At 39.9% G+C, this 24799-nt stretch overlaps 2 protein-coding genes across 9 annotated transcripts in view; one reads left to right on the forward strand and one right to left on the reverse strand.

Annotated features, from left to right (window-relative positions):
- Positions 1-2464: 2464 nt before the first annotated feature.
- Positions 2465-24799, reverse strand: part of LOC115187312 (transmembrane protein 14C-like) — a 23561-nt gene continuing 1226 nt past the window's right edge. Inside the window, exons 1-5 of one of the 4 annotated variants that reach the window (XM_029746377.1) lie at positions 5784-5819; positions 3308-3381; positions 3057-3158; positions 2749-2836; positions 2465-2634 (exon numbers count right to left, since the gene is read on the reverse strand). In XM_029746377.1, the coding sequence (XP_029602237.1) occupies positions 2583-2634; positions 2749-2836; positions 3057-3158; positions 3308-3380 (315 nt within the window). In that variant the 5' untranslated portion in view covers position 3381; positions 5784-5819 and the 3' untranslated portion in view covers positions 2465-2582. Of the gene's footprint in view, positions 2635-2748; positions 2837-3056; positions 3159-3307; positions 3382-3594; positions 3617-5020; positions 5120-5783; positions 5820-24799 lie in introns of those variants that run through there. The other 3 variants (XM_029746378.1, XM_029746379.1, XM_029746380.1) reach the window with 3 other exon arrangements.
- On the forward strand, positions 10600-23257 carry LOC115187311 (transcription factor AP-2-alpha-like). 5 transcript variants are annotated; one of them, XM_029746372.1, is made up of 7 exons: positions 10600-10802; positions 15090-15524; positions 16650-16701; positions 18333-18558; positions 19127-19245; positions 20843-20984; positions 21840-23257. In XM_029746372.1, exons 1-7 carry the CDS (start codon positions 10716-10718, stop codon positions 22120-22122), a joined length of 1344 nt encoding a protein of 447 aa, XP_029602232.1. In that variant the 5' UTR covers positions 10600-10715; the 3' UTR covers positions 22123-23257. The 5 variants fall into 5 exon arrangements, with proteins under 5 accessions (XP_029602232.1, XP_029602233.1, XP_029602234.1 ...); XM_029746373.1 differs by having other exon boundaries at positions 10601-10802; positions 15090-15506; XM_029746374.1 differs by lacking the exon at positions 10600-10802 and adding an exon at positions 11991-12694.

Below are 24799 nucleotides of genomic sequence, written 5' to 3' on the forward strand. Positions count from 1 at the left end.
ATTCAATCCCGAGGCTCATTAAAGCCCAAAGCTGAACTGCAGGTCCTCGGTTCAAACGTCCCAGGGCCACCACCCCAAAGCCCCCAGCAGACACCACCATACCCCCCAACAGCCCCTCCAGTAGACCCCCAACAGCAGACCCCCCAACAGGCCCCCACAGCCACTCCTGTTGATCCCCCCCCCCCCAACAGCCCCTCCACCAGGCCCCCCCCAACAGCCCCTCCAGTAGACCCCCAACAGTAAGTTATATGATAATTGTAACATAACACAGTATCCCTCATAAATCTAACTCAAAGAGACATCTGTATCTATTTGGATTCGGACATGACTGGACTCTTGACCTATGAAATGTCCCATTCTGTGAGCTTGTGTGGCCCAACACTTTGCGGCTGAGCCGTTGTTGCTTCTGGACGATTCCACTTCACAATAACAGCACTTATAGTTGACCGGGGCATATCTAGCAGGGCATAAACTTGACGAACTGACTTGTTGGAAAGGTGATAGCCTATGACGGTGCCACGTTGAAAGTCTGTCTATGGATTTTATACACCTTTCCCCAGAGCTGTGCCTCGGCACAATCCTGTCTCTGAGCTCTACGGACAATTCCTTCGACCTCATGGCTTGATTTTTGCTCTGACGTGTACTGTCAACTGTAGAACCTTAAATAGACAGGTGTGTGCCTTTCCAAATCATGTCCAATCAATTGAAGTTGCCACAGGTGGACTCCAATCTAGTTGTACAAGCATCAAGGATGATCAATGGAAACAGAATGCACCTGAGCTCAATATCGAGACTCATAGTAAAGGGTCTGAATACTTACGTAAATAAGGTATTTATGTTTTTGATTTTTAATGCATTTGCAATAATTTGCTTCGTCATTATGGGGTAGTGTGTAAATTGAGGGAGAAAAAATATAATTCAAATGAATTTTAGAATAAGGCTGTAACGTAATAAAATGTGGAAAAAGTCCAGGGGTCTGAATACTTTCTGAATGCACTGTACATTAACATTCATCTACATGACATTAAAGAGAGCCATTTGATGCAATGAAAGTGAGTGGATGTTCTGCCATGGATGTCTGTCTCAGAGTTACTTTGAGGCTGGAAAGAACACACTATGGGCCAATTTCCCAGGATACTGATTAAGTCTAGTCCTGGACCAAAAAGCACTTTCAACAGAAATTCCCCAATGTGCATGCTTTTTAGTCCTGGACTAGGCTGAATATATGTCCTGAAAATTGTCCCTATAGAAGGGGTCCTGTAACTATGGTGTAGTAAATTCAGCACATGGATCACTCAGATCTTTTTTTCTTTTCAGATTATGATGGAGGGCGGACAGGCCCCAAATGAAAAGCCTAGAGCTACTCAGCTCTGTGGAAAACCTCTAGCAACCAGACTAGAGGTCCACCTGCACAGCCAGTCCATGGGAGGGTAGACTTGGCATCCAAGTACGGAATCGCTAGTGCACCAAGAGAAGCTATAAATCCAACTCGCAGGTTAGCCACAGTCTGATATGCACTAAGAAGGAAACCGTTTGTAGCTTTGAACTTCACTGCCCTCAGTGCATGTACTTCTGAAAGGCCTCCAATGTATTATTCCAACAAAGTAACATGTACAGGGATGTTCAAGGAGAGACATTTCTATACATGTTTTTATACTGGCATCATTTGGGTGATGGAGGACAGATCCCTCTAACTTCACCAGAAGACGACCGGAACCATCTATTGTAATTGCTGATTGACAGGCTGTGTTTGCTCTAAAACAGTGGTTCTTAAAAAAAAATAAAAAATTCAGCTCAAGACCCAAGAAATTAGAAATTGTCAATCCTCCCATCACTCAAATCGTCCTCCAATGACCCAAATTAAGAAGAAATAAATGTGTAATTATAGATGTATTCTCATCATTTACGACCCACCTCTCGCATGCCCAGGGCCCACTTGGGTCCGACCAATACTTTAAGAAACACTGCTCTAAAGTATCCCTCATAGACAATCACGTCCAGAAACCGTTGGATGCCGACATCTGGCATGCCTCTTGCAATTAGTTTATGATAATATTAGATTTTTTGTGAATTTGTATTCTAGATTTTTATAATGTAATTATATTCTGTTTCTATTATTTTGAAGTGTTTTGTTTACATTACTAAACTCAAAGGACATTTTATTAGGAAATTCTTCCTAAAACTGTAATTGTAAAGGTTTATCGCTCATATATCCCGAGTTGTCATTTACTGCATCAGTGGCTAAGGCAGCATTGACTTCAGTTATTATGTATGATGGCAGTCTACGCTTATATAAAGGTAAATAAATAAATACTGGCCATCTTATAAACCTTATACACAACTTCACGGTTCATTTATCTCTTGTAACGTAATGACAATCTGCGTAACAAAATGAACAAAAACACATGACAGTTCTTGTTATTTATAAATCAGTGTTCAATTATACCTTTTTCCAAATAACATCCACATATCTCACTGATATTCTTCGTGAACGATATAAGACCGTAGAAAAGCACGAGAGGATAGTGATTTGAACGTCAGGTGTCTGTGAAAGTCTTCTTCATTTCCGTGCATTATGACTCCTAGGGCTTCTGCAGCAGCATTCCAACACCCAGCTTCCCCACCATAAGAAGACTACACAAGGTAGAGACAAAATAACACGTTAAGTAATCTCATACCGCATCATCCTCATCATCCATTTCCTAGTCCTGAAACAACAACAAAAAAAGAAGGGAGTTGATTGGCTACCTTGCTGATGCCATCATTCCAGCAGGCATCATCTTCCTGGAACCGTAGAATCTCTTTCCCATCACACCTGCCAGGGCTCCTGATGTGACTGTGTGATACAGGGGGAATTGACTCAATACAGTAGGTCTACTGTAAAACTAATTATCATGAGTAGCTAGAAATCAGTTAGTAGTGATCAAGAGAGGTCTGGGCGATGAGACCATATGTATGCATACTTGGTTAGGGTGTCTAAATGTGACAGAAACTGTACTTTTAACAGAGAGATACATTCACAAAACAGTGAGGGACTACACCAAAGGTTCACTAACCTAGAGACACCCAAATATTTGTAGGATCTTGCGATATCTGGTAGGCACCAAGCCCAGCTAGGCTGCCGAAGAGAAGACCTGCCGCCAAGGAGGGGACACTGCCTGGAGACACCAAAAGATGTACAGGGGAGAGTGGAAACCGTGTTACCAGTTCATTGTCATAAGACTGGAAATATGATGCAATGCATTAGACTCGAAAGCTTTTTACTCTATTCAATTGAGTTAACATGACGGCACAATAATAAACGTACGTGCTTTGACATAGCCCATCACTCCTCCGGATGCAATGAGTGCTGCATACCCATATCCAACCCAATCAGTCATTCTAGAACACGTAACGAAGGAAAGAGGGAGAATGTTAGGCTACTATCGCCTTTTGCCAAACCCACTGCAGAAGAATTGGCAGTGGGCATGTGGCGATAATACACATGTAGCAAGTCATTAATTAACTCAAGATGTGCCTGTTAATATGTTAGATGGCTATGTTTGTTGTTTTGCAAAATTGTAGCTAACTGCTAAGCTGAGGTGTATTGATTACGCCGATTCTGTTGCAAGAAGTTGCGTCGCATTAGTGGAAACCCAGACTGTACTCAGGGCAGACCTGGTGTGGCTAGATACCATACATGACCAAAAGTATGTGGGACACCTGCTTGTCGAACATCTCATGCCAAAATTAGATTAATATGGAGTTAGTCCCCCCTTTGCTGCTATAACAACCTCCACTCCTTTGGGGAAGTTTTCCACTAGATGTTGGAACATTGCTGCGGGGACTTGCTTCCATTCAGCCACAAGAGCATTAGCGAGGTCGGGCACTGATGTTGGGAGATTAGGCCTGGCTCGCAGTCGGCGTTCCAATTAATCCCAAATTCATCCCAAACTGCCAGATGATGAAGCATGATTCATTACTCCAGAGAACGCATTCCACTACTCCAGAGTCCAATGGAGTCCACTCCAGCTGACCTTGGCATTGCACATGGTGATCTTAGGCTTGTGTGCGGCTGCTCGGCCATGGAAACCCATTTCATGAAGTTCCCGACGAACAGTTCTTGTGTTCGTCAGTTCTTGTGACATTGCTTACAGAGGCAGTTTGGAACTCGTGGTGAGTGTTGCAACCGAGGACAGATGATTTTAATGCGCTACGCACTTCAGCACTATGCTGTCCCGTTCTGTGAGCTTATGTGGCCTACCACTTCGCAGCTGAGCCGTTGTTTCTCCTTAAACGTTTCTACTACTTCACAATAAGAGCACTTACAATTGACCGGGGCAGCTCTAGTTGGGCAGAAATTTGACAAACTGACTTGTTGGAAAGGTGGCATCCTATGACGGTGCCCAATTGAAAGTCACTGAGCTCTTCAGTAAGGCCATTCTACTGCCCGTGTTTGTCTATGGAGATTGCATGGCGGTGTGCCCAATTTATACACCTGTCAGCAACGTTTGTTGCTGAAATAACCTAATCCACTAATTTGAAGTGGCGCCCACATACATATGCATATTTTGTGTATGTTTGAGTCACGTCAGGGACAATTTTAGCTTATCCTAACTTTAACCTAATTATCCTAACCTTCCACGTTCATTCTCCTAACCTGTTACGAAAAGTAACTTCTGTTAGGCAGAACCAGCAGACCTGCCCTGAGAACTGTCCTTGGTTTCCACTAATGCGGAAAATGTTTTGCAACGAAAATAAAGTTTCTATTGGACAAATTCAGATAGGTTCCCTCCCCCATTTCGTTTGCTTCAGTGGTTCTTAAACGGTTTCCCTTGCAAGACATAATGAATACACCCCTGTTCACTTAGAAACAATCTAGCTTGCCAGAAGACACCACCCTACCGTTATGCTTGTTTACCCTGAGCTGCACTGGGAACGGAACGCAATCATGGTTACATTAAAACACATTGGAGCTGGCACGAGATATGCGTCAGAAACTCAACGCAGGGATGGGATATACCACTGTACTCAATTTTACCTTTATCCACACTGTTCCATCGAGAAGATTGGAAAAACTGCTCGTTTTCCGGTAAACTGCCCTTTTGGTCCTCATGCTACCTAGCAGTAGCCACCTCAGCCGTTTTGTATTGGCAGTGTCAGCCAATCAGCTCCTTTGTTGTTCAACACCACGTTCCATAACAATTGCGGTGGCTAACGCTAGCTAGCATGAGGACAAAGTGCAGTTTTCTTGGAAAACTTGAAGTATTTAAAATGTCTATATGCAGCAGTGTGGATAAAAGTACACTTTGGAGTACAGTGGCATGTCCCATCCGTACATTGAAGTACATTTTCCAACTCATATCTCATGCAGGCTCCACCGTGTATTAATGGAACCAGGATCCAAGACCCCCACTGCAGCTCAGTGTAAACAAGCGTGACGGTACGGTCACTATCTTCTGGTAACAATGTAGCCTGTTCCAGCTAAATTCCTCAGTGGAACACCGTAGTTAATTGCCCCAACGTTGCTACATGTTTCTCTTTTTAAAATATATATTATATTCCATTTTTCTTCAGTACATTGTAATGTATCGGTTAGGAAACAAGTTAGATAGTAAATCAATCCCACAAAAGTGCAAGTCAGAGGGCAACATAGCAAACCTAGCAGTTTATGACAACAGTGCCCATTGAGTCAATGAAGTTGCCAATGTGTGCGATCGGCATTAATTTATAAGGCAGATAGCTATATTGGTCAAGCTTTGGAAACCTTTGGATGAATAGTAAAACACAAGCTTGTGTACAACCTTGCTCCTTTTGGCGTATCGTAGTAATGACGCGTTGCCAAAGACCCCACGGGAAGTGAAGTTTTTCTCCACATGGCAGAGAGCATAACGTAATTAGTCTGGAACACTCTGGACCTCATATCCCATGTACCCCCAATTATAACGTTTTACGAAGTGACACTATCAAAATAATTGACAAAAGCTCTGTTCAAGTGTCTACAATAAATGTATAAAAACATGCAATTAAAGCACATATACAAGGGGAAACCTAATATTTTAAAGGCCTGTAATTAATTGATGAAATACAGTGAATGTATTGTGACACTACATCGCGTAGCCTATTATTTAATTGCAATGAATTACTTTCAGAATATTGGCCTAAGGCAGAGAGTAATATCCGCAGAAAGTGATACACTTAATATGAGTTGAATTTGAGTGTGTGTAAGGTGTTTTAGACATATGTTCAGAATGGATCACTATGGTAACCACAAGGCCTACTGACAAAACAGAATATGGCTAATATGGCTAATAAATGCCCAGTGCCTCGTTTACCAGTTGCGATATAACTAAAGCATCACGTTGATCGTAGCAGATGCATCGTTATTTACGAGCCAAATTTGTGAGTGTTTCCGAAACCAACAGGTAGAGAGAACAGTGTGCAGGTAGAGTACAGAATTGGCACTGGCCCTGGAACTGACCCTGTATATAGCTTACTTACTTTCTTGTGTTCTTCTTATTCTATTTCTCGTGTTTTTGTTCTATTTTACTTTTTTTTAATGATACTACTGATATTGATTACTGCATTGTTTGGGGGCCCTAAGTAATATTTGGTTTGGGGATCTCCCACCTCACAGCAAAACATTTTAGTGACCCCCCCCCCCCCCCCCCCCCCATCAAGATTTCTGCAATTCTACCTATTTTGCCATGGGGGCAGAGAGACATGTTGGCAGTTTTAAAGCTAATTTCTTGCAGTTCTACACATTTTGTAATGACTTATGCCATGTTAATATGATATCTGAGTGGCAATGACTAACAAAAATCAATGGCGGTCCCCTGGAGGTCAAAACCCCTGAGATGTGCCCTGCGTGCCCGGTCGGTATTCGGCTATGATTACTCCAAGTTTAGATATCTGGCTAGACTAACTACCAATCTAAAGATTGCTAGCTGACATGTCTAATTGAGTGACTGTCAGTGACATAACAAGATAAAAACTGCTGATACAGAACCAAATTTTCACATGCACAAGTACAGTGAAATGCATTATCAATCAATCAAATGTATTTATAAAGCCCTTTTTACATCAGCTGATGTCACAAAGTGCTGTACGTTTCTGTACCAGCCTAAAATCCCAAACAACAAGCAATGCAGATGTAGAAGCAAGGTGGCTAGGAAAAACTCCCTAGAAAGGCCAGAATCTAGGAAGAAACCTAGAGAGGAACCAGGCTCTGATGGGTGGCCAGTCCTCTTCTGGCTGTGCCGGGTGGAGATTATAACAGAACATGGCCAATATGTTCAAACGTTCATAGATGACCTGCTGGGTCAGATAATAATAATCACAGTGGTTGTAGAGGATGCAACAGGTCAGCACCTCAGGAGTAAATGTCAGTTGGCTTTTCATAGCCGATCATTCAGAGTTAGAGACATCAGGTGCGGTAGAGAGAGGGTCCAAAACAGCAAGTCTGGACACGGTAGCATGTCCAGTGAACAGGTCAGGGTTCCATAGCCGCAGGCAGAGCAGTTGAAACTGGAGCAGCAGCATGACCAGGTGGACTGGGGACAGTAAGGAGTCATCAGGCCAGGTAATCCTGAGGCATGGTCCTAGGGCTCATGTCTTCCGTGAGAAGTGTGTGAGAGAGAGAGAGAGAGAGAGAGAATAGTGGGCATGACCCCGAAAAACTCAGTCTGGGTCATGCCCACTAGCGGCAAGTAATGCATTTCACTGTGCTTGTGCATGTGACAATTAAACTTGAAAACGTATAAAGCTGCATTTACAGGGTCAGCCCAATTCTGAAAATTTTCCCAATAATTGGTCTTTTGACCAATCACATAATATCGTTTCACATCAGCTCTTTTTCACAGTTGATCTGATTGGTCAAAAGACCAATTAGTGAGAAAAATATATAGAATAATTGAGCTGCCTGTGTAAACACAGACTTACAGGTTTCATGTTCAAATCTGCTGAATAGCAGTCATGCTGTATTCTTCTTCTTAGGCTGACCTCTGACAATGGCTTGGTGTTTATAGTTTCCAATTTTTAGATTCAGCTTGTTATAAAATTAAGCTTGACAAAATGTTACAAATACATATTTCAAATATCAGCCTACATTTTCTCCTATTCATTACCCAAATAAAACATGTATCATCCTATAATAATGCCCATTAACACAAAACACCTATACATTGTTTTATAATGATATCATGTGAGGTAAGGCAGGAAAGAAGCCTATACCGATGCACTTTTCATTGATGTGGGAAGGTTTTTAAAAGCCACGTTACTAACGCTCTGGGAAACACCTCGACTACTAAAGATGCATCATAAGATGTCTCTAACGTTGATCTTAACGCTACCAAGGGTCTGGGAAACGGGACTACAGTAGGCCCTACAGCCAAGTGGAAAATCGTTTGTGTTTGCATTGTACAGTAAATGGAATGCCTTTAAATTGTATAATTTCTGCCAAAAGATGGCGCAAGAAGATCAATTAAGGTATATACCTGCCGACGTCTGTGTTCAGATCGTATATGTCTGGGATCCATAAATAGGAATACTGGGCCAAATCTGAGATTATTATCATTTTGAAGGGTTTTAGGATGACACGAAATGGTACATTAAAAAAAATATATGTTTAATTCGAGTACTGGGAATTATTAAAGCGTATTCTTCATATAAAGGTAATTTTGTCTTATAGTCTATTTCATTAAACTAAATGATCATTGCAGTGAAGTGCTCTGCACTGACCTGGTAGGCTTTGGGCGTACTATTTCTTACTGGAATGCCCTTTGCACACAATACATTTGGTTTCAAATACCGTTGAATTGGGAACTCTGGCTTTCTGCGGCGCTCTTCTTTCTCTTAGCGCTTGATGGCGCAAGACCACAATTTATTATTGTGGAGATCGTCGTTTGAGAATAACGATTGTTTCATCACTCGAAACACATAGGGTAAGTACACATCTATAACTCTAGAGTTCATAACATTATGTGAGAGGCCTCTTCACAGATTTTCTTGGTTAAATTTGAAGCACATGAGGGCAGGAATATAATATTGGCTAATTTTGTGTAAAATGTTTTACTCCTCATTTATAGTGCTTCAAACAATTAGATTCTTATTTACGTAGCTATAAGCCAGATTCATCACGCCTTCTTGTACGATAATAAATAAAGTTATGTGCCAAGGTTTGGGTAAATAAGAATTACGCACGAAATATGAATTAACCACATTAACCACATTATATGACATGTCATGTTGTGAAGTAGATTATATCTTTATCATTGGACTGTTAATTCAGTAAACATCTGAAATACAACAACTACTGATGATGATGATGATGATGATAATAAATTTTTGTTGTTATTGGCTAGACGCATTACATGCGCATTACCCTTACTAAATTGTGAGATATATCAATGCCCAAAAAGTGCAACCAGTCGTTTCAGTATCGTTGCCTATTAAGCATCTAGCACGGTTTTATGGTGCTTAACGGAAATTGTGCCGGGGGCTCGTGGTAGGGGTGCTAACGGTTGAAACCAAGCCTTAGACAAACAGGTTGGATATTAACATGGAAACTTATCCTGTCCAGAACTCACTCAACACACTTGCAGCGTTCCTGTGCACAGTTTTCCAATACACCTTTCTGCTCTGAAATATATTTTAATTGTTCTATTTCATCTGTACTCCTGCCTGTACTTCTATTCTTCTCAAATCGATTGTCTTTGAAGTGAAACTTTAATATGTATAGAATACAAGGTTGTAGACAGTTGCTAATGACAGACTATAACACAACAGTCAAATGAAGTGTGCAAGTTAAATAAAAAATATATCATCTCAAATATTTGAGTGTTTGCGTTAAAAATTGTGTGAGTGTCTATTTCAAACTGAGCTATGTTTTCTTAGGAAAAGTATGTTGAAAAGTAAAGGCCTGTTGTTTATGCTACATAGGCCTAGCTTCCAATTCACTGTTGAATTTGACATGGCATAATTCTTATTTTGGTTTATTTATCATAATTATATCAACTAAATAACACACCATTGCTCAAGCCATCTATCTTTCCATTCTGCAATTGACAGTGCAACGCTACCGTGTTGTTGACCACAACATGCATAGAGTCGACATTAATTAAAAGAAAATACGTTTATAACCTCAGCGCGCGCACGTGTTTTTGTTGTTGTTGGTGTGCCTGGTGAAGATGAGTTCATCCCGAGGAGTTTACATAAGTATGAAATAAACAGATGATAAATAAACCGTGACCCCAATGCACGTAAGTGGATCTGGTAGATTGTGTATAAGTGATTATGTTACAGTAACCATCAGATTTTATCCTGATACAGTTTCATTTTGAATGTGAATATATATTTTACAACCAACTGACAGAGCCAACTTATTGACATGTTGTAATTCAATAAGATTTTTCATTTAGTTTAGTATTTATACATGTAAAAATGGTAAAATGCCATTCAAGTTATATTGTTGACCTCGCTGAGTAGGCCTATCCACAACAGTTAGCCCATATAAAACAAGTTACTGCTGTACCCTTTTCTCCCTGTTCTCACTGTTCAATGCAGTGAGACCCACATGCAAATTCACGTAAGACCATTACCTCGACTTCAGGTAGGTTTACACACACCGGTCCATTGCGCATGCGCCACCAGGTGGCCCAAACGATTTTTATGGCCAGGTGAGGTAATCTCGTTCAGCACAGGTAAAAACTCAAATTCTTTTAGAGACCGAAGGCTCAATGAGATTACACGACATGCAAGCTACCATATCAGGACAAATTGAAAAAAAAATTACGTCGATATTTGGCAAAATGGGAGATTGGCAGGTATGTGTTGTTTATTTCAAGACAAAGGTGTGATAATACGTGTGCGTACTACAGGAGTTTAAGCTAATATGTCGAATTTATGGACACTATTGTGAAATACATTGGCCATAAACGATTGCCTTGTAGAATAAGTAGCACTATCTTTAGCCTAAATATAAATAAAGTTATATTCTATAGGTATTGTTTAAATTATTTTCACTTGTACAGTGTTAGTTTTCCTCAAACGTTAATAATGCCCCATTTACCCCTGATTAACAATAGCGTATTGGCTATTGTGCTGACTTTGGGAGTCTGTTTAACATGATGCATAGTACGTAGGCTATACCGCTCAAGCAATTAAGAATATAGAAAACCGTCCCTTATAAAGAAGCAAAGAATCCCTATATGGAATGTGTGAACAGTAAACATCTATTTGAAAGAACCGTGCTCACACATTTTGTTTTGCTTTGGTTTTTTTTTAAAGTGTGAATACAATCATTTAACATAGCACAGTCTTACATAATATACTCCAAGTTTTCATTTTATATGTTAGTTCGTCTCTGCGATGGTAAATAACCAACACTTGAAATCACGTATACTAAAATGATATCTCTCCTAGGCGTTGTGGTTCTTGTCATCTCAAAGTTCGAAACAAATCTATCCGATCGATGTATTACTGTGTATGTTGGCCTGGTGAAAGGGTTTTTAAATAATCATTCAATGTAGATTTTAAAACAGAACGTTCTAACGCGGTGGAAATGAGGTCGGTAACACAAGCATGGTGAGATTTAGTTTTCACTCTCCGAAAGAACACCACCTCTAAAATCAACACCGCAACACACAGACACACATGCACGTCCCACGATTTCTAAGGCACTTTACCTAGACGATAGTTGTCATTGTGAGCTAGTTTCATGGGTCCTCTCTCTAATAACAACTGGTTATAAAGGTACCCCACCAAAAAATGGTAATCTGGAATTGGCGACCTGGTTCTTGACCCGAAACCCCTGGTGCTCAACGTCGCCGGCGACGGGACTGAGACCAAATACTTTAGACCCTCATTCACATTAAACTAGCTGTTTTTGTTGTGTTAATTATTTACATTCCAAAAAACGGCGCTCTTCCATGTCGTCAATGGAACTGTATAGCTACTTTAGAGTGGTCCCTCTTTTACATGACAGTGACAGAATAGCTTCTCATTGTCTAAATACATCTAAAACAACAGTTTACGAAAACCAGGTATTAAGAGAATAGTAGAGAGAGAGAGTATTTGGCCTAAGTGTGGCACGCTCTTCAGGGCAAGTTGAAGATACAGACACCGACTATACCATAGCTTAGGCCATGTGTGTGAGATGATGATGTAAGTTGTTTTTAGGAAGTTGTTTCATAAAACATATTCTCATGAAACAACATCTGCTAAAACGGAATATGCAAGAAAAGTAAAGCAAATGAATATAAGCTATAACACGTATTATCCAATTATTAGTTTGATCATATCCATCATAATAATGAACGTTCACACTTCTGCCTAAGTGCAGGGTTTGTTCTTGCCCTTTTGTCATATGTAATGCTTACGCTCAGTTCGTGCTGTATATTGTCATTGAATGTGGGAGAAGTAAATACATGTGTCGTCTCTCTCCAGTTTTACCTGTGTTGTCCATTGGTGTTGGACAGATGGAATCAATGGGCTGCTGATATGCTAATGAGGGAATGCGAATGTTAGTACAGTGGTGCGCGAGCCTTTTACTTCCGCCATTAGAGGGAGATCTCAGAGCGCAGACAGCCAAGTTCACCTAGAATAGTTTCAGCTGGAGCACACTGTGGAAAACAAGGAGAGGCGCTCTCAAGATCCACCACAACCCATGAAAATGCTTTGGAAATTAACTGACAATATCAAATATGAAGATTACGAGGTAAGAGGCTCATATTTGATTTATTGCAGTTTTCATGTCATTAATGGCGTGCAGTTTCATTTGTATTTCGTCAAAATCTGGAATTGTTTTGACATTTGTCTGGAAACATTTAATTCAACTGAAGGATATAAAGCTGCATACTGGTTTATTTCATATGTTCGATATGTTTCAATTTTGATATGGACTCATTACAGTTTTATTGTGTATAAATATACATTTTACAGTTTCAATATTTATAGCGCAAATTTTGTAATAAATATCATCATCATCATCATAACAGTCATATTAATAATCATAATCATACATTTTCAAAGCAAGGAAGAAGATGAATACTTGTCAAACCTGATGCACAGGCAATAACAGAGCACGTAGGTTTATATCATTTTTAAACGAAATTGTGTAAAATAGAATTTATCAAAAATCATTGCTGAACAATGAGTCAAATGTAGGCCTATACATATAATGTAAGATAATGTACATAGATAATATATTTAGGGAGACATACTCAACATGCATTTGCTAACTATCATCGAAAAGGTATGTTTAAAATAATGTGTTTAAATGTAGTATAAATTATGGGATGCCTATCCCTAGTATTCTTATGAAAGAAGTCGGTGCATTTCAAGCCCTTGGCTCGTACACAGGCTGAGTGGTTGTTATTATAGCACACACAGAAAGTTTAGCAGTCATATCAGGCAGTTGTTTAGGAGCGGTGAAGCCAGTTGAACATGTTTTTGCTCGGGTCTGGAGAAGGAATATAGTCTCGTCAAGAGCAGGGAAGAAACGCTGGGCTTGAATTTGTGATTCTCTCAAACCCTGTTTAATTTACGGGTAACATACCTGTTTCTGTTAATAGAAATCAGTGTTAACTACACGGTGTTTTCATAATGGGGACTCTTTCGCGTGCAAATAGGTTAGTAGGGGAAGTACATTTCATAAGCGTGTGAGGTGCGTATCCGTATGAGAACTTTGTAATATATTTGTTCCGAGTTAAAGTTATCTTGGATGGCGTAGTTTGAAGTCGAATAACCCAGGATTCATTCATTGGAGATATTCGGGAAGGGCCATGGAACGCGAGGCGTCGGAATCTGAATTGGAAAACAAAGGCGAGCAGACAACCGCCCTCTGAACAGTACAAATGTGCCAGCCGAGATGCCCTCAGCGTTTGCTGGATTTTCACACGAATCAGAGGTGCACATTGTTTCTTTCCATGGGTCTTCCTCGCTCTCTCTGGTCCCCCCCTTCATCTGTCTTTCTTTCACTTTTGTTTGCCCTCGAACCTTTTAAACCCCTCCCCCCTCTCTCTCTGATTCGTCAGACGCAAGAGAATCTCCCTCTTTTTGTCTCCCGCTCTCTCTCCCCTCCTCACTCACTCCCTCTTTCTCTCCTCATCTCTGATTAGATATACTGATTCCTCATTCAATGGACGTCATTTAGTGCAGACTCTGCCTTGAGTTGGTTCCTTGCTTCACGCTCGATTTCCGACCATTCTACCCTATTAAGAATTCGTGTAGCTTAATATTAATAGTCATGAATATCTGCTATTAGGAGTCCAAGGGAAGAAGCAGCTCTTTGCTAATAGAGCTCAAGCGAAGGGACAGCAGTGATAGAGCCAGACGACGGAACACGGATACAAGAAACCTTTAAACATAAATCCGCAAGACCAAACACTGCATTTTAGAATCGAATGAAGGATAGTGGGAATTTAACCAAATTCTGATGGATTATCGTTCTTCGCTGATGCTTATCTGAACATTGGGCTACGTGATAGTGTTGTTGCTGGCTTTATTTTGTTTGCTCGTAAATTTTCGTTGATTTGTCAACGTTTTTATTTAGAAAATATCTTTTGAATCGCTCGAAAATCTTCACAGATGTTAGTGCACAGTTTTTTCCGCGATGGTAGTTGGACTCCTTGGCAAAGACTGAGATAGGCCTTATACTTCATGCTGCCATTCAGACTCCGATTATTGCATTTTTAAAATAAAATTGTTTTGCTAAGATAGCATACAGACAATTTAAGCCAAACTAATACGGATGCAACATTGCTCTCACATTTTACATCAGTATCGAAATATTCCAACTGTGGGCCTATTCATTTATTTATTTTTAGAAAACGGTCAAATACGAGTGTATTATTGGCTTAGAATAATTATCACTGTTATTATTGTTATCGTTAGTATTACTATCATTATTATTAGGCTATTATTCATCCGTTCAACAGGGATCTGATTTAATTCAATATTGCCCATAGTTTATTTAATTTCAACCAACACATTTGGATACACACGCAATAGTTCTGATGGTAGGTGACAGTCCATAAAAGCCCCGGTGAAAACGGGTAAAATGGAGGGTTGGTGTATAGGTTTAATTTCTCCGATTCCTTTTTTTTCTGCAGGATCGTCACGACGGTACCAGCAATGGGACAGCCAGACTACCTCAGCTGGGAGGCGTGGGCCAGTCTCCGTATAGTGCTCCTCCGCTCTCCCATACCCCAAACTCCGACTTTCAGCCACCGTACTTTCCCCCACCCTACCAGCCCATCTACTCCCAGTCTCAGGACCCCTACTCGCACGTCAACGACCCCTACTCCCTCAACTCCCTGCATGCTCAGCCGCAGCCACAGCACCCTGGCTGGCCGGGCCAGAGGCAGAGTCAAGAGAGTAGTTTGCTGCACCAGCACCGCGGCTTGCCCCATCAGCTCTGTAGAGAGTATCGGAGAGAAGTGCTCCTGCCGTCGGGCCACGGACTCGATACGGGACTCTCAGATTCTATCCCAATCCATGGAATACATCACTCTTTAGAAGATGTTCAGGTAATTCAGCATTATTTGGTAATTATATTATTATTACTATTACATTATTACTTTCACATTATTGATATTATAATCATAATAATTGTTGTTATTATTATTTTATAATTACGATTTAGAAATGATTATTTCACGCGTAGCCTTCTATTAAAGTTTGCTGCTGTAAATTGGCAGCTCTGTATTAAATGTTAAGGCCTACATTTTATGACTCAATTTTATAAATGCAGAAATAGCAAAAGATTATGTCCGTAATTGAATTTAATTGACAGAGGCCTTTTTATATGAATGTATCAACCGCAATTTGATTTTACAAACGCCTTCGAGTCAAACATGTTATACAAGCCTACTTGCATAGATTATTCAGTCTATTTTCGAGCTGTGTTTGCACGTTATTAGCCTTATTACAGATAATTTGTTTACCCCCTCCCTCCACTGAAAATATACATGGTGTTATAAATAACACTTACCCTAACTAAACACATCTAAACTGCAGCTCTGAGGACTATATTTGATCTCAAAACCCCTCTCACAAAATGGATGGGATACCACGATTCATATACCCTGTCATTTTTTGACCGCGATTCTGGATATCCTCCCTCATATTAATTGAATTGTGCTCATTGAAAAGACTCGTTCAAGTCCGGATACGAGCGGGGGTCTGTGAGCTATATAATAACAACAGTCCACTCGGGAGTTTTATACATTAACTGAGCACCATGTTTTAGATGAAGTTCCATCGCTCAGCGGGATAATACAAGAAAATCGAATAAGTAAAGGGTCTATCTATAGTCAGGAAGCATTTCGTTTTTTTGAAAACAAAGGCCTAATCTCTAATTAGCGTGCACGGCTTGTAATACCACCGTTATTCCTAATATAATTAATAGTTATTCGTAAGTAGCCAATCTGTGGATGGAATCAGGTCACGATTATGAGGCGTTATTTAAGTCTGGTGTGCACGACGCACCCTGCCCAACAGCTATAGACAATAACCCTCCCCCTTTATTGAAAATAATAACAGGTAACCTATAGGCCCCCCATATTGTCTGATTGTGGGCTACACGCCAGCCTTTTGCAAACAGCATGACATGTAAGATTAATTCCATTGTATTCTTTATTAAATAGTGTTTGTGCATCTGTGTGTTGCAGCATATTGAGGATCAAGGAATTCACATCCCAGACCAGACTGTAATTAAAAAAGGTAAGCAATTTCCTTCGAGATGCCATGCCTGTTTGCACAAGCGGAACACCACACCAGTCCACCACTCTACTCGGGAGCTCGGTGCGGTAGCTAAGGCTTCACTGAACCAAATGGATTAATGCGCAGTGTTTTTTAATACGTGAGCTCGAGTGCATCAAACTAACTGCACATGTTTAATCAATGAAGGCCAATGTCAGCATTTCAAAGTAGTCAGATGCGAATATGCCCTACATAGGTTATGCTGTATACTATAGGTTTTAATGTGTTGCATCCTTTTCGCTCGATATCGTATAAAGGCCTATAGACTACCCACTGTCCACGTCATTTCAACCCAAAAAATCTATGCGATGATGTCAACGTGGAAAACTGATTGGATTTGAAAAAAGTAATCAACATAAGATGTAATCAACAGAAGATATATTATATATGTATTTTTTACTCAACTTTTAACCTAAATCCAATTACTTTTTTTCTGTTGATTTCACGTTCAATTCACCTTAGATGACAACGCAACCAAATGTAAATCAAAACTAGACGTTGAAGTCACGTCTGTGTCCAGTGAGTAGTTCTCTTTGCACTTCAGAGAGCAAATCTAACATGACAGTTGTTAATGCTGTATGTATTCAGTATCAAGATGATACCACATCCTGCATCAAGGTGGAACAAATCTCAACCTGCAAAAATAGGCAAGGTCTCTAAACCATTTATAGAGTCCAATTCCATCAATGTTTTACATAGCTGCGGTTGTTTGTGGAATAATGCGTTCAGTGTTGCATTATATAGATGGGCCTAGCATTATTGCGTGTGAATTTAATTGTTTTCTCCTATACTGTAAGACAATTTCGGGCGTCTGAGACCAACTTCATGGTCAGGTTGAACGTTACTCCTCTCGCCATGTAGAGTCTTTTGTCAAGTCAAATTAGATGCGCTGAGGATGAATCTTGAGAGATGCTCTTTCCGCGTCAGCATGATAATTGCTTCTTATATTAGTAATCTCAAGAGTTCGTTTAGCTTCTATTGTCTCTATTAGCCTCCCCTGAGCTCTTAATGTCACAAGTGATCTATCCAAAAGGCTAGTCCTTTTGTCTCCGGTTCCTGCACACAAAACGGTAAACCCTGCAAAGAGAAATGACACGCGCGAATGTATTTTTGAGGGGGACCGTGGATATTTGAAAATCAGCTTCTCTCAGCGTGATGTGTGTGTGGTGTGTATTGTACAATTGCAACATAGAGAGTGCGCGTGTGTCTGCAAAAAATGTGCCATGTTTCAGAGGTCAAATGTATATATAGCCAGCCCTAAACAAATATAGGGTCTATAGGCCTATACCAAAGCCTTAAAATACGATAAAATTGTTTTTAGCAATGGTTAGCCCTTTGTGCAGAGACCTAATAACACCAACAAGAAAACAATACATATATTATTATTCATATTATTATTAGGCCTGTTTATATAATATGTTATGATTCGTGTTAATATTATCATTATGATTTGGCCTGTCTTAGCCTACCCTATACGCAATGTTAGAATTTTGTGTAAACCTCTACACCCACACTCCGTTTGATATTAATATCATATGGTTAAGGGTCTACATTGAATGAGATTCACTGAACTTGGTCTTTGTTTTCCATAGGTCCAGTTTCTTTATCCAAGAACAACAATGTCTCCACCATTGGGATAAATAAGGACGGTCTTTTTGGCGGTGTGGTAAACCCCAACGAAGTGTTCTGCTCTGTTCCGGGTCGATTGTCTCTGCTTAGCTCCACATCAAAGTATAAGGTCACGGTGGCGGAAGTGCAGAGACGACTTTCGCCGCCTGAGTGCCTCAACGCGTCACTGCTGGGCGGGGTGCTGAGAAGGTGAGCCGGACTTTAATGTCTCTCCTCATTTTTTATCCCACGAATAATTAAAATCGACCAAGCGTGACACCTCCTGCATTTAAAACAGCCCGAACGGCAGACTGTTAAATTCCATATTAACTTTACGCACACACTGAATTTGTTTTCTCGCAATGTAGCCCACAAATGAATGTAGGACTGTTGGCCTTACCCTCAACCCTGTAACACATGTTTCAGCACATCACATAGGCCTACACCAAAAGTAAACTACTGTAATGTTCGGTCTATTGATTCTAAGCTAGACGCAAAGCCAGTATTTTGGCTGTATATTGTGTATTTACTAAAATAAAGCCGTTTCAGTGAGTTGACATATTGACACGCAAACTGGCCTATAGACACCGATATATAGTTACAGAAGCACATGAAAGAAACACGATGCCAAATAGATAGTTATCTCTTTGATTAAATAATATTCATTCAACGCTTTTTGGATCAGATAGTGTGTCCAATTGAGGGTTGAATAAATATTGAACATGCCATTTTATAAATTAGCCTATTCATGCAACCTATTTTTACTGTCTTGTCACAGAGCCAAGTCTAAGAATGGCGGAAGGTCCCTCAGAGAGAAATTGGATAAAATTGGATTAAATCTACCTGCAGGTAGACGCAAGGCTGCAAACGTTACCCTGCTGACGTCACTAGTTGAAGGTAAGTTGCATTGTAAATGATCTGAATTCCGGTTCCGGTAGCAGGTGCTTTGAACGGTTTCAGGGGGAACATTTGAAATCAGTACGTTAGTGTAATTTGGGCCGACCAATAATGCATGAAGGATATCTGTGTATTTTTGAGAGAGATGATGATGGTAATTATTCTAGAGGCTTTACGCAACATTGGCCTGTGTATTTAGCCTACCCGTGTGCAATCCTCTCTTTGTAAAAGTGCATGGGCCTAAGGCTAGGCTACTTACTACATTGTGAGGTAGGACTCGGTTAGCCTTGCTGGCCTAGTTTGTGCCAGATGAATTAGGCTCGCTGTTGAAGCCGGGTTATGGGCATTTGCTTATTTATTGTCTAGCGGGAGTGTGGAGCTGTTTCACCTCTGGCAGAAGTGGATCGATTGATTTATTATATTGATTTATTTTAGTGGCTTGTTATCATGATCATTGTTAGAAGGCGTTTATTATTATTAAGCTAGTACCAGTAGGCCTAGGCCTACTACTAGGCCACTACTAGGCTACAGCTACTGGTGTTGGTCTATATTATTTACACTGGGCCGTTCTTTCTCTGTGATGGAAGTGGAACTGACCTATGGAGGAACTATATGTTGTGAGCCTATGAAATAATATAAATGAGTCATTTACGGTGTATTGTGATGATGGCATTGGCTATTGAATAAAGAAATGTTGCTTGCAAAGTTGAACCGTTATTATTCAACGCGGTGGTATTTGGTGAGCTGTGGTTTTAAAGGTGAAAGCATGGGATGGTTCATTGGTTCCTCTTAATCATTACAGCCGAAGACTGAATGCAATATCATTGTGCTTCATTGAAATTGGTGCTGTATGGTAATGAGGGCTGAACAAATGTATGATTCTTTGCGATAAGGGAGGGAGGGGGTGAGGGGGGTGAAGGCTCTCGGTTATTTAGTGAAGAGACTATGCTTTTTTTCTGAAGTGCTGTTATTGTATATGATCCGCTCCATTTTATGGAAACGACAAAGGAGTTTACTGGACTTGAGCTTTGACGATAATTGGCGCGCATGCGTTCTTCTGGAGTTGAGATTTATGTCAGGAAGCCCCGCAGTTAAAAACCCAACTGTTTCAGGAAATTAAAACCAAAATCAACAAAAAGCAGACCTCAATGGAATGAACCTATAATTCTCAAAGCTAAAGTATGTCGGAGCGAGATTTACGTATATAGCCTTTTAAAATTGCTTTCCTATGTTGTATTATCTGCTGGACTTTCAATAATGTTTAGGGATGGCTAATCGATGTCATGGTGTTGTACATGAGGCTATTTGTAATATTTTTGTAGTGTTTCCCTGATAGTGAACTCTTCTCTCAAAAGGACGTATGGTGCCTGACTTGTATTCATAACATTTCATTTTGTTCCATAATGTGAAAGAAGAAAGGCTACAGGTGCTATATAGCCTACTGCTTTAGACATGGATACGGAAATAAGGCCTTCTCTTTGGCCGAAGACGTTCATTAGATTAATCATCTGTTAAGTGGAAGTGTTAATTGGTCTATATTTGATGTCACCAATTCAGAGCAATATATTATACACTCAATCCATTATTTCCTTCTTAGGCGAAGCAGTGCATCTTGCCAGAGATTTTGGTTATGTATGCGAGACAGAGTTTCCAGCCAAAGCAGTAGCTGAATATACAAACCGCCAGCATTCCGACCCAAACGAACACGTCCAAAGAAAAAACATGTTATTGGCAACGAAGTAAGTGTTATGTTATCACATTTCGTATGTCCCCAAAAAAATGTTTTCAAGTCATTCTCATGTTTACATCGACAGTGTTTGCAAACACAAACTCAAATGGATGGTCGTTTGTTGTAGGCTTTTTAATAGGTTTTTCATGGATTTCAGAAGTGTTACATTTATGGCATTGCTATTTGGGTTACATTGTAGTATTTTTTTTCCCACTAATTAATTGCATTCTGAATGAATGTGACACATTACAACTGACCAACAAAAATTATTGGATAAATGAATCGACTAAAGTCAAATTATTTTAGCTTCTAATGCGCCGGAGAAGTCACCACCCGATGTTATGCACGCGACAAAATGCTCAAATGAACAAACACTTTTGGAATTCCACCCTGTCAACTAACTGAATTTAAAATCCCAACTCTCTTTTTCATTTGATTCATGCCAAACATGTTTACAGTGGTGCGTGAGCATTAAATAAAACACGTGGACGAATTGGCCTATATTAGCCTTTCCAAACTGGAGTGTACTGTGTCATTGGTCGGTCGATTGAGCAGGCCTCATCCACACGCAACCATTTTGTTTGCTGTGATTGCGTTTGCATTGACACATAGCTGGTTCTACGCCAACATAACCTTTCCCCACTGCATAAAAACATTTTGACACTACAGTAGGTCTATCACACGTAGCCTATAGCCTACGTCACTTTGAGCAAATATGCCATAGGCCACACTAATGTTGTGCTAACAACTATATCAATTCTATCAAATTAATAGCATTTTTAGCCAACTCTTTTACACTGAATTTATATTAGGGGCAGACTGGAATTATGATTGTAATTAACAACATATATTGTCTCCCCTTTAGGCAAATATGCAAAGAGTTCACAGACCTGCTTTCCCAGGACCGTACTCCCTTGGGGAATTCTCGACCACAACCTATTCTTGAGCCAGGGATTCAGAGTTGCTTGACCCATTTCAGTCTCATTTCTCACGGATTCGGGACCCCGGCCATGTGCGCGGCCCTCACCGCTCTCCAGAACTATCTGACCGAGGCGATTAAAGCCATGGACAAAATGTACCTGAACAACAACAGTCACTCAGACAGTGGCACTAAAGGCGGAGACAAAGACGAGAAGCACAGAAAGTGATTCTCACCTGAAAGCCCAATATAAATATTATAAATACATATAGATACTATTGATCAAGTAAACTGGCCACTTCCTGATCTCGCAATGATTTTACATGTTTGTTTTTACTACCATTCAACTTTGGATTTTCGGAAAGCGACGTGCAAGATGCCCACCATAATTCATGAGAAAAAAATTGCTGAAAGGCGCAAAGGAACAGCTCCAGAGAGAGAAAGGTCTTTGCCACATGGAGGACTTTTTATGTAGGCCTGCTCCCTCTTCTTATGAGCTGCAAGGGACTGAAATCCAGCGACCATTATATCTCCATTTACGATTGTAACCGTATGACAAAAAGAAGATAAAAGAGGATGAATTCTTATCAGTATTGTGAATAATAAACTTTGAAAAATCCACATTTACATGTCATGACTTCAGTTGCAGACTCTCACTCCAAATGACCAACTTGAACTTTCAACACGATTCACGGTTATATAAGGGAATCTGTGTTCATGTATGTATATATTTATTTATCTGTAATTTAATGGGAATTGTAAATATGGTGCGTCTGTTGAAACTTATTTTTTATTTATCTGTTGCCTCCTGTTTTAGTGGGTTTAAATATTCGGTTAGTTCTTCATGTGGTTTTATGGTTCTTAGAAAACAGAAGTTTGGGGTATTTTTTTTCTCTGGGATATTTCAATTCAGCCCTCTTGTAGCATGTTGAGGCGACATTGAAGCAAGTGAACAAATGTAATAGAAATAAACCTCAATTTTTCTCTCTATCATCCTTATTCTATTCCGTTTTTTTTGTTGTTGAAAAGAGCATACGCGATATCCTGATAAGAACTCTTTTGTGTTTCTACTTTCTTGTTTTTATACAAGATTTTATGTGTTGTGCCAATCAGAATACGTCTCACCTCTTGTTCTTCCCTTGAAGCACCATAAAAGCAATAAATGGATATTGTCTTTAGATTATTTTTTTTTATGTTCGAAGAAATTCAAAACATTTGGGACCACCTGATATCTTGTATGTCCAAATTGGAGGCGGTTTTAGCTGTATTGTATAGACCTCTGCTGGCAATAGTTCCCATGCCTGTCAATGTATTATAGTCCTTTGTTGCCCAGAAAAAAATAAATATTTGATACGCTTCATGTCGATTTGTATTCATATCTTTTAATTTTTTTATTCAGTGGTTCATATACGCCCGGGTGTATTTTTGTCTTGGCAAATTTTTTTTATTCAGCCCGGTTACAGTAATTGCGTTTAAACTGTCCCCTGACAATTGCTCCTTGCAATAAGCAGCTGAACCCATTGTTTCCCCTCAAGTAGGCTATAGTAAAAAAAAAAAAACACATATACTTTCAACTCATAGTTCATAGCACAGGATCATTCAAAACCGCAGCGGAGCTTTTTACCGTGCCAAATGACACAGAAAACAATGAATACATTGGTGTTTTGATGCGTGTGTGAAGCGCCAGCCCTCAAGCGAAACCGTTGTTTAAAATCAGTGAGATGTACACGGCTGTGTTGAAGGTTATTGCACTTGCCATTCCCTACCACTCTGTTTTTTGGTTTGTTTTAAGATATGCATCAAATATTTTTTTTACTACTAGGCTGTCTGTAATTATTGGTGTTGTTTGACAGCGTTCAGTTGGAATATAACTTATTTCAACTGCATTACGTTAATTGATATGGCAAATACGTCGGAATGTGGATATCTGTTATATTTGGTCACATCTCTACCGTATAGCCCATAGGCTTCGTTTAAGTCATATCCATGCAGATGATCACGTGTGCTACTGCTAATACACCAGATGTAGCCTTGTTTTACGTGCAAAAAGGCCATGGGAACATTGCATTACATAACCTAATTCAAATTGAGTTTGGATTGTGTATTGATGGCATGCACCTCGAAATCAATATAGTGATGCATGAGTCTGTGGACGTATATGAAGATGCTGTCTGTGCTCTAGAGCTCTTTTTCACTGTCACGTTCTAGTCTAGAGCGTTCTAGCTTCGTCTTCTCTTTCTCTAACCCAGACAGTCTGTTTTCAAATAAGGTGAATGGAGCCTAACTGTACACGTCCTTGGCATAATTGCGATGCAGTGCTGTGGCAGGTGAAGCGAGCCATGGTCTGTCAGGGCTGTTTTTGTTGGCTGCATCTCAGATTGTGTGTGGGATCCTAACCCCAGGCACAATAGCTCAGTCATAAAGAGGAAGACCCGGCTGCTCCTTCCGTAGGAAAATAGTCACAGGGAAAACAATCCTATGCTTATTTATGCATTTGTATTAGGAAGCCCCTTACGTTTGTCATTAATGCTAATGTTATTTAATAAATGAAAACAGTTTTTGAGAGCGAAACGAAAGCATTATAGCCTAAATATCTATCACAATGGCTGCTGTCGAAAGCTATAGGCCATAGGCCTGCCTATCAAGGCATGATACAGGAAATGCCATTGCCCCCATTTCTTTAAAAAAAGTGTTAAGTTAAAAAAAAATGTATATATTTATTTCGTTTGTTTACGTTGATACAAACATGTAATTTACATAGGCCTATACGTTTTAACACAAATGCTGCCATAATTTGATCATAAACAGGTAGAACTATTTTTACATAATGCCTTACAGCTAAAGTAATTTACAACAACGAAGAGGCCTGCACATTTTACAGGCAGTCAGCAATACCCAACTGAATT

This window comes from Salmo trutta, unplaced genomic scaffold (assembly GCF_901001165.1).
Source record: "Salmo trutta unplaced genomic scaffold, fSalTru1.1, whole genome shotgun sequence".
NCBI lineage: Eukaryota > Metazoa > Chordata > Actinopteri > Salmoniformes > Salmonidae > Salmo > Salmo trutta.

Bases quoted from the DNA above. Each gene is read 5' to 3' on its own strand.
- LOC115187311 (XM_029746372.1), top strand. From the start codon at position 10,716: ATGAGATTACACGACATGCAAGCTACCATATCAGGACAAATTGAAAAA. The intron at 16,702-18,332 runs GTAAGCAATTTC...TGTTTTCCATAG, and splicing joins CCAGACTGTAATTAAAAAAG to GTCCAGTTTCTTTATCCAAG. The intron at 20,985-21,839 runs GTAAGTGTTATG...TCTCCCCTTTAG, and splicing joins AACATGTTATTGGCAACGAA to GCAAATATGCAAAGAGTTCA.